General features: G+C 42.0%; 1 protein-coding gene across 1 annotated transcript; it reads right to left on the reverse strand.

Moving 5' to 3' along the window:
- Nucleotides 1-7,609: 7,609 nt before the first annotated feature.
- Nucleotides 7,610-13,414, reverse strand: SMIM9 (small integral membrane protein 9). The gene is given in 4 exon segments (XM_014779575.2): nucleotides 7,610-7,637; nucleotides 11,992-12,037; nucleotides 12,040-12,120; nucleotides 13,270-13,414. Coding segments are annotated over 4 exon segments (300 nt in total).

Raw genomic sequence — 13,414 nt, forward strand, 5'->3', positions numbered from 1 at the left:
GGAAGCCGCTCCTTCAACTCCGGGCTCTACCCATAAATCGATGCGGGCACAGGACGTTGCGAAAATGCCCTTGAGGCTCCTACGCTGCTGGTGCCCTGTTATTTACATTGCTGTCTGCAGTTCAGAGATGAAAGACCTGATTGCCTCCAACAACAAACTGTTTTTACTTGTCTGAGGCCACATCTGCTGCTGTTAATGCCATGAAAATTTTGAGGGATCAGTGAAAGCGACGGGAGCCGATATCCCTTAGGAATCTTACAGCAGGATTCCTTAGCATCCTATTGCATTGGTGGCGTTAAAACAGCAGTCTAAATGATGGAAAGCTTTCTGAACAAAACACACATTTACTGGGCTTACAGGGCTCAGGGCTGTCCACCATCTGTATACACCTTTACCTGATAAAAACCTGACCCCCTTTACCCCAAGCTAGTAACCTCACAGTATCATAAGCAGATCATTTCTCTGTATAATCTGATTCAGACCTTCCAATGGCTCATAGCCAAGAGGAGAAAATCCAAGGGCAAGAATTTGGAGCCGGATCGCCCAGTTTTCTCTGCTAAAAGGTTTGAGCTCACGTGATTGATGGCTCCCTTCCCCAAGATTACCCTAAAGGAACCATAGAAGACTGAGACAGACAGAGACTGAGACAGAGAGAGAGCAAGACCTTTGAAATTCAGAGTGTGATTTTGCTGCAGGAATAGACTAATGGAGCAATGGGATAGATTAGAGAATACAGAAACACACCCTTGCATGTGTAAAACTGTGGGATATGATCGAGGTGGCGTGTTAAGGAAGTCAAGAGGAACTCATTAACTGAAACTGGAAAATGGTTATTTATATTGAAAGAGATGAAACTGGAACCCTCCTCCATGCCATATGAAAAAAAAATGTACTCCAGATGGATTAATGACTTAAATGTTAAAAACACAACTTTTAAGGCTCTTGACAGAAAACATCAGCAAGGAACTTTTAGATTTTAGGGTAGAGAAAGATTTCTTAAACAATGCAAACAAACCATTTACTATAAAACAGAATATTGATAACTTTGACTTTGCTAGCATTAACGACTTTTACTTATCAAGAGACAAAGTAAAAAGCAAAAAAGACCAGATATGCATCGGGAGAAAGTATTTTCAATACACACAAGTGACAAAGGATTCGTATTGTGAATATATAAAGGACTACAAATTAATAAGAAAAACACAAACAATCCAGTAGAGAAATGGGTAAAAAGTGTGAATAAACATTTCACAGATGGAGAAACACATATGACCAATAAACAAATGAACAGATATTCAACCACGTTAGTGACAAGGAAATGCAAATCAAAACTACAATGAAATACCACTGTACACCCATTCAATTATCAAATATTAAAAAGTCTAACAATATCAACTGCTGGAGAGGATGTGAATCCATATGAGTTCTTGAACACTGCTACTGGGAGTCAAACTTGGTACTACGAGTTAGGCAAACCGTTTTCCATTATCTCTTAAAATTGAACATGCATCTACCCTCTCATCCACCAATTCCATTCCTAGGTATATATATCCAGCAGAAATTCTTGAATTGGTACAACGAGGGCCATGTACAACAATGTTCATAAAAATATTTTGTTAATAGCAAAAACCTGTGAACAACTCAAATGCCAATCCACTGTGGCATATCCACACAATGGAATATTATTGAAACAAGAAGAAAACGAATCAGAAATACATGCATATATAAAATAGAGAAAAACACTTCCTCACCCCTTCCCACTCCCTAGAGGAAACAACCTTCCCCAGTTTGGTCTGTAACCTTCCAGGCCTTCCTCTCTGCACATACAAAATATTCAAAACTAGAGTTGCCTTGTTTGTCCAGGTAAAGAAACCATAGTATGCATGGTCTTGCTCCTTCTCCTGAGCCAAACCATTCTTCTTTCCCCCAGCTCCCCATGAAGCAGGCCTCCTCTGAAGCCCAAGGCAAGATATTATAGCTGGAAGATTGGTTTCTGGGTTCACTATAAAACAGAGCCTGAATCAGAACATATGTGCTAAACCTTTATGGTAGGATCCAATCCCATGGGTGTATGAGTGAGGGAAAAAGGGAAGTGAGGCAGAGAAGGATGGACAGAAACTATAAATTGGTGTGCTCCTGAGCTAGCCATTGCTATTGAAGAAAGTATAGCTTGTTTCTCAGTCTCCCTAGATGCGTCTAGACATGCTGTATAGAACCACAGTATCTTGAAATTGTCAAGGAGGGGAAAGGAACTGATCTGCCAGCGTCTTTTGGTCTCATCTCTCTCACTGGTCAAAGTTTACCCAGCCATGTGTTAATTTTCCCACACCTCTGAGTTGTGTTGCCTGGGTCTTGGCAGTCACTAGGGAGTCATCCCACATGCCACAGTTCAGTGCTGGATCTAGAAGTGATAGGAGGTGTCAGAATCTCCGTGGGTCTAGTCAGACTGAGCTTGAGAGGTATAAACTGGGTCCAATTTTCCCGTTTTTATATGTTAAATGGCTATAGTGATTGATATCAATACTTAAGAAATAGTTTCTGTCTTTCTTTCCATAAAATTCACCCATTTAAAGTGAAAAATTCAGTGTTTTTTAGTATAATCACAGAGTTGTACAACCATCCCCTACTATCTAATTCCAGAACTTTGTCATCACCCTCAAAGGAAACCCTGTACCCATTAGCAGTCACTCCCCAGTCCCTTGTCCCTAGCCCCTGGCAACCACTAACCTATTTTCTTATGAAGATGTCAGTTCCCCCCAAATTGGCCTATAGATTCAATGCAATTCCAATAAAAATCTCAACAGATATGTTTTGTGAAACTTGACAATCTGATTTTAAAAGATGTGTGGAGTTGTAAAGAACAAGGATAGCCGAAGCTCTCTAGAAGAGCAAGGTGGGGGGACCTGCCTTCCAGATAGCAAGACCTGTAAGAAAGCTATGGTGATTAAGAGAGTGGGGCATAGGCACAAAAGTAGACAAATAGACCAATGGAACAGAAGAGAGACTAGAAACGGATTTGTGCATATTTAGATGCTTGGTAACATGACAGGTGGCATTGCAGAGCAGTAGGGAAAGGATGGACTTGCACTGAGTGGTAGTAGTGGTACTGGGCGTTTTGGGGATCCATATTATCAAAATGGAAACCAAGACTGGTTAGAGGTGAAGGCAAACACTTTATCCAAATAATTGCAGTTGGAAGAACTTCAGAGAGAGTGACTCTTTGAGCAAAATTTCGTTGAAGTTTTTATTGAGGCAAAGCTCAGGGTGGAAAAGTACTGGGAGAACAAGTCGGCTGACTCAGAGGGTGGACGGTCACACAGCTTGTCTTTTTTTCAACATTCTCAGGCCTTTTGCTGGTCAGCCAGTTCTGGTTCAGGGTGCTCATTGCTCAGAATCTGGTTTTGCTCCTTGGAATTTATTGCTTCTCGGAATTTATTGCAACTACCTCCTTTTCTCAATTCCTAGAACTACCTTTAGGCACAGAAATTCAGTTCAAAGTTCATGAGTGGAAAAGTATAGCTTCTCACAATACCTGTATTAAAAAAAATGAAATTGGACTTGACCTCACACCTTACCAAAAATAATTCTGAGTAGCTTAAGGACTTAAATGTGAAATGCAAAACTATAAAAATTTTAGAAGACAAATAGGAGACTTCCTTTATGACTTTGGGGTAGAAAAATGATTTCTTAAACACACACCAAGAACACTAACATAGAGGAAAATGATTGCCAAATTTGACTACATTAAAATAAATACTTCCACTCACCAAAATACATCATATTGAGAGTGAAAATACAGTCCTCAAACTGGAGGAAGGTATTTTCCACATCTATAGCCTACAAAACATTAATATACAGAATATATAAAGAATTCCTCTGATCAATAAGGACTAGATGAAACTACAAATTAGAAAAATGGGCAAAATTCCTTAACAGGAATTTCACAGGAGAGAAAGACAAATGATCCATGAACATATGAAAAAGTCTTCAATCTCATCAGTTATCAGGGAAGTGAAAGTAAGGAAACAATAAGGTACGGCCGGCCCCGTGGCTTAGCAGTTAAGTGTGCGCGCTCCACTGCTGGAGGCCCGGGTTCGGATCCCGGGCACGCACCGACGCACCGCTTCTCCGGCCATGCTGAGGCCGCGTCCCACATACAGCAACTAGAAGGATGTGCAGCTGTGACATACAACTATCTACTGGGGCTTTGGGGGGAAAAATAAATAAATAGAATCTTTAAAAAAAAAAAAAGAAAACAATAAGATACAATTTTTCGTCCACCAGATGGGCAAATAAAGTGAAAGACTGATGATATTGCATGTTCTCAAGGATGTGGTATGACGGGAACATCACATTCCTACTGCTGGTAGTAGCGTAACTTGAGGCAATTGCTTTGAGACTGAGGTGGAACGTGCACTTCCCTTGACCCAGCAAGTCAATCACAGGGTATAGTCTTTATGGAAACTCTTGCGCATGTGCATGAGGAGACCTGTGCAATAATGTTTGTAGAAGCTTTATTAAAAATCCAGAAACAATACAAATGTCCTTCTACAGTTGATGGTCTAAATGAGTAGGGCTCTTTTCATACAATACGACGTTATACAGAATGGGTGAAGCAACAAGCATCAGCATGGATGAGTCTCAAAACAAAACAAGTAAAAGAAGAAAATCAGGGAAGAATACATCCATATGATTTAGTTTTTATGAAGATTAAAAGTAGGCAAGGTGGGGCCGGCCTGGTGGCCTAGTGGTTAACTTCGCACACTCTGCTTCAGTGGCCCTGGGTTCGCCGGTTCAGATCCCAGGCAGGGACCTACACACTGCTTGTCAAGCCATGCTGTGGCAGGCATCCCACATATAAAGTAGAGGAAGATGAGCACGGATGTTAGCCCAGGGCCAATCTTCCTCAGCAAAAAGGGGAGTATTGGCAACAGATGTTAGCTCAGGGCTAATCTTCCTCACCAAAAAAAAAAAAAAAAAAGCAGGCAAGGCTGTGGTGTTAGAAGACAAGACGGGGGTTACCTTGGGGGTGAGAAGGGGCTGGTGATGTGGAGGGGGAGGAGGACAATGACTTTGTTCACTCTGTGCTCTTTTCTGTAGGTGTGCTATACTTCAAAAAAGGAAGTTTAAAATTTCTGGGGTACCAAGCCTCAGGATACTTCAAGAGTTCAAAAAATGCAGGCAAAATTAAATGATATATTGCCAAACATAATCGGCAAAAGTATAAAGAAAACCAAGGTAATAACACAATGTTTAGGACAGTAGGAAGAGAGAGGGCTGTGAGCCTGGAGAGTAAATTGGTACAAACCTTATGTGGAACAGTATCAGAAACCGTAAAGTGGTCATAGCCTGTAACCCAACAATTCCACATTCAGCAATTTATCTTAAACAACAAGTTGAAAAAGACATAGAGACTATAAAGATGTGTGTAAGGATGCTCATCAAATTACTGTTTGTGTAGTAGAGTCCCAAACGCTACCAACATGGAAACTTGGATGTTCAGAGAAAATGCAGCTCTTCTGTTTTATTGTAACTTATGACTTCCCTCCCAAGCTCCCACCTGCTTGTTAGTGGAAAAAATTTAAGTAAATGTCCAATCTGATTTAAAGCTTACTGTAAGTTGACAAGTTAAATGGTCACTTCAGGTTTGTGAAGAATGATGTTCTCCTCCTGACATGTGGAAGTGTGGGACAAAGGGTATGTGGCTCATACTATGCTATAGAGTGAAATTGCCCCCTCGCCTCAGCTTGCAAGTGCGAGCTGGCACCCACTGGTGTCCACAGGGGTGTTTCTTGTTCTTTGTTGTCTCTTGTCCCCTATTGGCCTCTAGTGCAGGCCATGGTCTTTTGGTTTGAGCAATGCTTTCAGTAGCCTCTTTCAGACCCTCCACTCAGCTCCAGTGTAGTCTTAACTGAGTTCACCTTGCTTTGCCACCACAGGCCACACAACAGGCCAAGGGGCTGGCAACTCGCTGGGGCTCGCCTCAGTATCAATTAGACTAGCACTTCACTCTTTCTTTCTCTTGGCTTTTGCCATGTTGTAAATTCATAACCTTCCACAATTTTCCCTAGCTCAGTAAATGACAACTCCATCCCTTCACTTGCTCAGGCCAAGAGCCTGGGAGGCATCCTTAAAGCCTCACTCCCCGCCCCACACCTCATCCAACCCATAATCAAACCGTGCCAGCTCTCCCTTCCCAATATCTCCAGAATCTGACATGTCCTGAAACTATGCTGCTCCCTACCCCAGTCCAAATGAAATTGTCTCTCACCTGGATTTGGTCTCTCTGCTTGTATTCTCGCTCCCCTACATTTTCAACGTGGCAGCTGAGATGACCCATTAAAAATGTCTATCAAATTACCTTCCTTCTCTGCTCCAAACCTTCTGTTGGCTCCCCTATCATCCTCAGGAAGAACACAAACCCTTTCATCGGCCCACAAGGCCCTACTCTGTCCCTCGTTGACTCTGGTGTCTTTGCCTCTTGAACCTAGCAACCTGCTCTTGTCCCAGCACCTGTGCCCTGCTGTGCCTTCTGCCTGGACTGCCTGTTGTTGCTGTTTGCATGATCCAAATCCTCCCACTAGCACACTGCTCCATAAGGTCCTAGATTAGTGTCTGGTTGGTCACCTACTTGGAACAGCACCTGCCTCACAGTGGGTGTTCAATGAATGTCCACTGAGTGAATGATTTCAAACTCAGAACAGCAAAGGGGAAAAGCAAATTAATAATTTGTAAAACTATGACCTGCATTACATTTATAAGGGTGAACAAGTAGAAACACACTAAATAATTATTGTATAGGGGGTGGTAAAATGATTTATGTCATATCTTCTGCAAGGAATATTATGCAACACTTAAAATTATACAGACTTATATATTAACTAACACAGAAAGATGTCCATAATTTGTCTTATAGTGAAGAAACAAAGTAGGCTACAAAATAGCATGCGTACTATGATATTCTGGTAAAAGATCAAGTATCTATGTAAATGAGTTTCTGCGACAGTGTGTGCATCAGCATTTCTCAAAGAGTGTAGGATACTCCATAAAAAAATCCCACGTTCAAATTTGTTTGGGAAATGCCGCATATTATAGCCTCTTGTGGAGATTCATATTAGCTTGTCAAAGGCTCTTAAAAGTCCTAGAACAAAGAAACGTTTAAATGTGTTTAATCTAGCATCTCTCAAACTTAATTGACCACAGAGCCCTATTATCTAATAACATTTATTAAAACGGAACTATTGTTTCACGGAACAGATTTTGGGAAACTGATAACAGAAGCATAGAAAAAAAGTTTGAAAGGAGATACACCAAGATGCTCACAATGCTTATTTCTGGGTGCTTTAGGATTATGGATACTTTTTCTTCTTGCTATATTTTAAGAAATATTTTGCACTAAGTATGTATGATTTTTATATTCAAAATAGTAATAAGGCTATTCCCATTTTTCAATCACATGTTTTAAATGAAGGCAAAGATAGTTTAAGATGGAAAACAATTTAATTTGAACTGACAGATACTTCCTCATTGTAAGCAATAGCACATTCTCCACTGTCTTGGAATCCAGCAAACCAAATGCCATGCTTGACCAATTGAATCTTCTAGTACTTCATTGGAATGTTTCACCTACAAGAATACTGGGAAAGGAAGAGAAAATGATGAATGCTGAACTAAGTCTAAATTCCTATACACTCTCTTTGGTCTGCACAGTTACTTGGTAGTTACATCACCTTTTCCAAGATAGGATTTTAGACTGCTTCTTCTCTTAATATGAACTAAATGATTTCATACAGACAAAATGCTTCGATGACTTGGGAAAATAAGAGTAAGAATGTGTTTCTAGGGCCGGTCCCGTGGCTTAGCAGTTAAGTGCGCATGCTCCGCTGCTGGTGGCCCGGGTTCGGATCCCAGGCGCACACCGACGCACCACTTCTCCCGCCATGCTGAGGCCGCGTCCCACATACAGCAACTAGAAGGATGTGCAACTATGACATACAACTATCTACTGGGGCTTTGGGGGAAAAAAAAGGAGGAGGATTGGCAATAGATGTTAGCTCAGAGCCGGTCTTCCTCAGCAAAATGAGGAGGATTAGCACAGATGTTAGCTCAGGGCTGATCTTCCTCAAAGAAAAAAAAAAAAAAAGAATGTGTTTCTAGTGCAGTTGGGATTGGAGGTAGAGGGAGAAATATGGCAAAATGGTTTTTCTTCTTTTGTTTTCAAAGTATCTTTTTAAAAACATACTCATCAAACAATCCTGTGTGTTGTGGAAAGATTGGGAAGTGCAGATAGACAAAAATAAACATGGAAATAATAACAACAATAGAAACAATAATGAAAACCACCAATTCACTACCACAAGGAGGTATCCAATGTCTAATACTTTGGTTAGGTCCTTAAAGGCTTTTTCCCTGTACCCATAGTTTTTAATAACTTAGATTAAATTGTATATCTTCTGTTATAATCTACTTTTTTCCACTCAACAATATTTCATGAATATGATTCCATGTAATTGTCCTTCTACAACAACATTGGTGACTATGTAGTACTCACTGTATGAATGTTCAATGCTTTCTTTAACCAGCCAATGGACATTTAAGTTGTTTCTATTTTTTCACTATTATGAACCATACTAAAAAATCTTTACACTACATGTATCTTTGCGTATTTGTTAGCGCCAGTCAGTCCTTCTGATTGCCACTGGAATACGGAGAGATTGGCCAGGCTTCCATCTTGATTTCCTCAGATAATGAACAAGCTGCCAGCTTAAGCCTTCATTACAGCTACAGCTAGTGGCGCATAGGTGAGTACAGAGGATGAGTAAAGAGACCCAGAGAGACCGCAATCCTTACTGTGAAATATATTAATAAAAGTCACCAAGTATCATTGAGAGTCTACTATGTGTCTCCTGCATCCATCATTTTTTCTCTAATCTTACTGTCACTAAAGTCTCTGCTTATCTCTACTTCACGGTGTTGGTTTTTTTGATCCTGTTCTTCAGATCTCCTTTCATATTTTTTCATCAATGTCTTCTTTTGTTTTGCTCTCTCTTGCCCGCCCTCTTGCCCTCACTGTCCTCATTGCTGTTTTTTTCTTTCACTAGCCAGCTTGCTTGTTCCTAGCGAGGACTTACCGGTTTTTCGCCTCAGGTTGTGCTTAACCAATACTTCAGATGCTTCTGATACAGCTGGCCTGCTGGCCATAGTTTAAGTAACAAATTACTTAAAAGATATATAATCAGATATATCTTGACTTGAGTCCTGGCTTCTTTAGCTGGGAAATGCAGTCTTCCTCTGGGAAGAAGGAATGCTTGGGAAGAAGGAACGGGATTGGTGAACATATAGCCAGTTTCTGTCACAGTCTGTCTTACTGACCACCTGCTCTCTATTTCACTCTTCCTTCCGTACACGGAACACAGCCACCCTGTAGTGCACACAGAAATACGCCACCCAGATCCCCTCCTTGAGAACTGCCTGGTTTCTCTAGCTGCTGAAAGTGCTATCAATACACAGCCTCTATCTGTTAGCTCTTTCAGCGTTTGCCTCAGCTGCCAAGAGCTACCTGCACCTCCTGGGGCAGCCCACATCCAATACTGATTGGGGTGTGGTTACAAAGGTCCAACCATTTCAGGCTAATGTAGGACATCTCTGATGGGGTCAACTGAGGCTTTATTGAGCTTGCAAGGCAATTCAGCTTCTCCCTACCTCCACAGGCGTTGATCCTCAGGCATTGATCCCTGATAATCCCGGAGAATACCCTGCACACCAAACTCCTGTCTCTCTGTCTGCTTCCAGAACATCTGACTTGTGGCACAACTTTTCTCGAAGACTAAAACCCTGTCTCCAGGGTTTTAATTAAAAACCACTGTCTCCACCTCAAAGTCCAGAGTATCTGGGTGATGCTTGGGTCTCTCAAGTCTGAGTTTGGCTCTTCTTCATTAAGTGACCTATGAACTAAAACAAGTTATCTGTCCCTGATCTCCACACCCCATATACAATGCTGGAGCAGGAAGAGGACAACCACCATAAACACTCCCATTTCAAAAGAGGAAAAATGAGAGACACACAGCAGTTACTGCTCTATAGTAATCCTGGAATCCTGCTGGGCAGGCATTGATTAAACTCCAGACCTTGCTTTATAGGAGGAGCTCCCTGGCCCATTGCCCACCCTCTGGGAGGCTCTTCCTATCTATTATTGTCTGTGGCTGCATCTGCAGCAAGTGTTGGGGAGCCCCTCCAAGGGGCCTTCAAAGCCTGTGTCCTTCTCATGGAAGATCAGAGGTCCGAATACTGTTTTAAGGCCCAAACAACTGATAGCTCATCTAGTTCTGGCTCATAGCTTCTTTGGCAATAAGCTTCTCTCAAAACTTAGCTGACTTCTATTTGGATCTAATCAATTCTATGTGCCAATATGTATATATCCAAGGTTGTTTCCTAGACAAGGTTCTTGATCCTGTGATCATTTTGAGGTTATTAGAAGCCATGAGTGGGGACGCCACAACCTTAATCTGATCTTTGCCCTCAGCCACTTTATTAGATTGTGAAGTCTGAACAGTCCTTTACTACACAAAGCCTTTTTTAATGTGTGTGTTTGAGGAAGATCAGCCCTGAGCTAACATCCATGCCAATCCTCCTCTTTTTGCTGAGGAAGACCGGCCCTGAGCTAACATCTATTACCAATCCTCCTCCTTTTTTTTCCCTGTTTTCTCCCCAAAGCCCCAGTAGATAGTTGTATGTCATAGTTGCACATCCTTCTAGTTGCTGTACGTGGGATGCCGCCTCAGCATGGCTGGACAAGCGGTGCGTCGGTGCGCGCCCGGGATCCGAACCCGGGCTGCCAGTAGTGGAGTGTGCGCACTCAACCGCTAAGTCACGGGGCTGGCCTCCACAAAGTCTTTTTTAATCCTGCCACACACTTACATAGGTTCCCCCACTTGGATTCTGTCTCCCACCATAGCACTGACCCACCAGTTTATAATTATTCAATTGTCTTATTTCTTTGTCTCTCTAGCAACTAGGACAGAGACAGGCAAGTAGTCATCTCTTGGTAAATATTGATTGAATTAATGGAATGTAGGCTTTTCTAGCTACGCTTAACTATTTTCTTAACTATTTCAGGAATCTCTTCGGCTTCATATGATTTATGTAGCTAAATATTTTGAGAAATTTTCAGGCAATTGAAACCAGCTAATTATATATTTTCCATGTATAATTCCTATAGCAAAGAAAAGGATGATTAGGAGTTAATGAAATTATAAATAAAAAATGATCAGTTGCAAACACTGGTTATTAAATGTCACCTGTAAGTCATTGGTAATGGACAGGGCAGGTTGGAGAAAAAAAGAGAAAGAAGAGGAGACTTTTTTTTTTGGCTGAGGAAGATTCACCCTGAGCCAACATCTATGCCAATCTTCCTCTATTTTTTTTGTGTGTGTATGTAGGTTGTCACCACAGCATGGGCGCCGATGGGTGGTATAGGTCTGTGCTCGGGAACCAAACCCAGGCCACTGAAGTGGAGTGCCCCAAATTTAACTACTAGGCCATGGGACCGGCCCTAGAGGAGACTTTTTGTTTTTTTTTCCTGAGGGAGGTTTGCTGTGAGCTAACATCTGTTGCCAATCTTCCTGTTTTCGCTTAAGGAAGATTCACCCTGAGCTAACATCTGTGCCAATCTTCCTCTATTTTATATGTGGGTCACTGCCACAGCATGACTGCTGATGAGTGGCGTAGGTCCTTGCCTGTGATCTGAACCAGCAAACCTGGGCCACCGAAGCGGAGAGTGCCAAATTTAACCACTAGGCCATGGGGCTGGCCCCTAGAGGAGACTTTTTAAAAGGGACTTGGATGGGCTTTCAGAGTTTTGTTCCCAGAATTACCTTTCTTAAAACTTTCCCTTAATTACAGATGCGCAGGCTGACAGGGAATCTGATTGTTCCTGTCTCTCCCTCAGGTTCCCTCTCTCCTCCCCTCTCTTCATGTCACGCAGCAGCTTACGTGAGGCAGCAGAGGGTCCCCATCAGTGCTGTGATGATAAGCAAACAAAAATGGCTGCTGGAGATATGGAGCTCTTGATGAGATCCCCCAAGTACTCCCTGAAGTTGCTCAGCCAGGACCTGTGATTTTCTGCAGAAAGAGCATAGATGTTCATTGAGGAGAGGTCAAGTAAATGATGAGGCTGGGATTTGAACCTTGGTTCAAGTTCAAATAGTTGTCTCAGATATCATGCTCTTATAGTTGTCCAGAGCCCATATTCTTGACTACTTTGCTGTGCTGTGTCTAAGATATTCAAGGCGTAAACACACATACACAAAAGGTATCCTCAGATGAATATCATCTTTGCCTCCTCATAAATCAATAGGAACAATCATCTCTGCCCCAGACATCTTAAGGGTTGTTTTGAGGTCTTGGTGAGTAAATGGGATACTTTGTGAAAGAGTAACATGAATTAATAAGTAACATGTTGTTGCCTTAGAGTATTTTTGGGAGTTCTACAGGAGGCTGAGGGCAGTGAGTGCCTCAGGAAGAAAAAAAAGGCCACCAGCTCCAGGAGCATCCAGAGAGGGAAGGGGCCAGGGCAACTGGCAGAAGGAACTTTAGAGGGAGTCTGCTGATGAAGGTAAGGCTCGAGATACTGGGTCTTTTCTTTAGGAAGTAGGGGAGGAAGGAGAGGGGACTGTGATGTAACCCCAAGGAAAGAGGTAGGGGAAACAACAGTGTCTGTGGCATAGAGTCAAGAGGATTCACCACTCACCAGCAAGACACTTTCCATAGCTGGAGTTCTGGAAAGGACCTGAACAGCATGGGGTGCATGTTGGAAGCTGGGTTTTGGGAGCACCTAAGCCACAGATCAGTGGATCATCGAGTTTAGCTTGAATTTCACTTCCTTTGTCAAGTCCTCCCTGACCCCTTCCCCAACTTTATTTATCCCTTTGTTTATTTACTTTATTTTTATTTACTTTATTTTATTTACTTATTTTACTTTATTTGTAGCAACTTTATCCTTTTTTTCTCAGGGAGCATTTGTCATATTCCATGGAAGGTTGGCATCTACGGCTTTGGCTGCACATCTCTGAACTCCTAATTCATGTCATTCAGCAAAGGGCTTGGTGCACAGTAAGTGCGTTAGTGCTTGTTGAACTAAATTGAACCAAACCAGAATAGTTTGCTTTCCAGTGAACATTATTTTTAAATACAAAATCAGTTTTTCCTGACCTGAGACATAAATCTTATGTCTTACGCAGCTAGGAACATTTATCCTAACAGCAAACACACCCCTCGAGCGTAGTTTTGATCCTGCTTTATCTTCTGTTCCAAAGGCAGATAAAGGCGATGGTGAGGAAGTTACAGTCTCCGGCAAGAGGCAAGACAGAGAGCACAGCAGCAATCCGATGCTCAGCAGCTTCTGGGGAGAGTCCAT

This window comes from Ceratotherium simum, chromosome X, assembly GCF_057802395.1.
Source record: "Ceratotherium simum simum isolate JZ-2026a chromosome X, ASM5780239v1, whole genome shotgun sequence".
NCBI classification, from domain to species: Eukaryota; Metazoa; Chordata; class Mammalia; order Perissodactyla; family Rhinocerotidae; genus Ceratotherium; species Ceratotherium simum.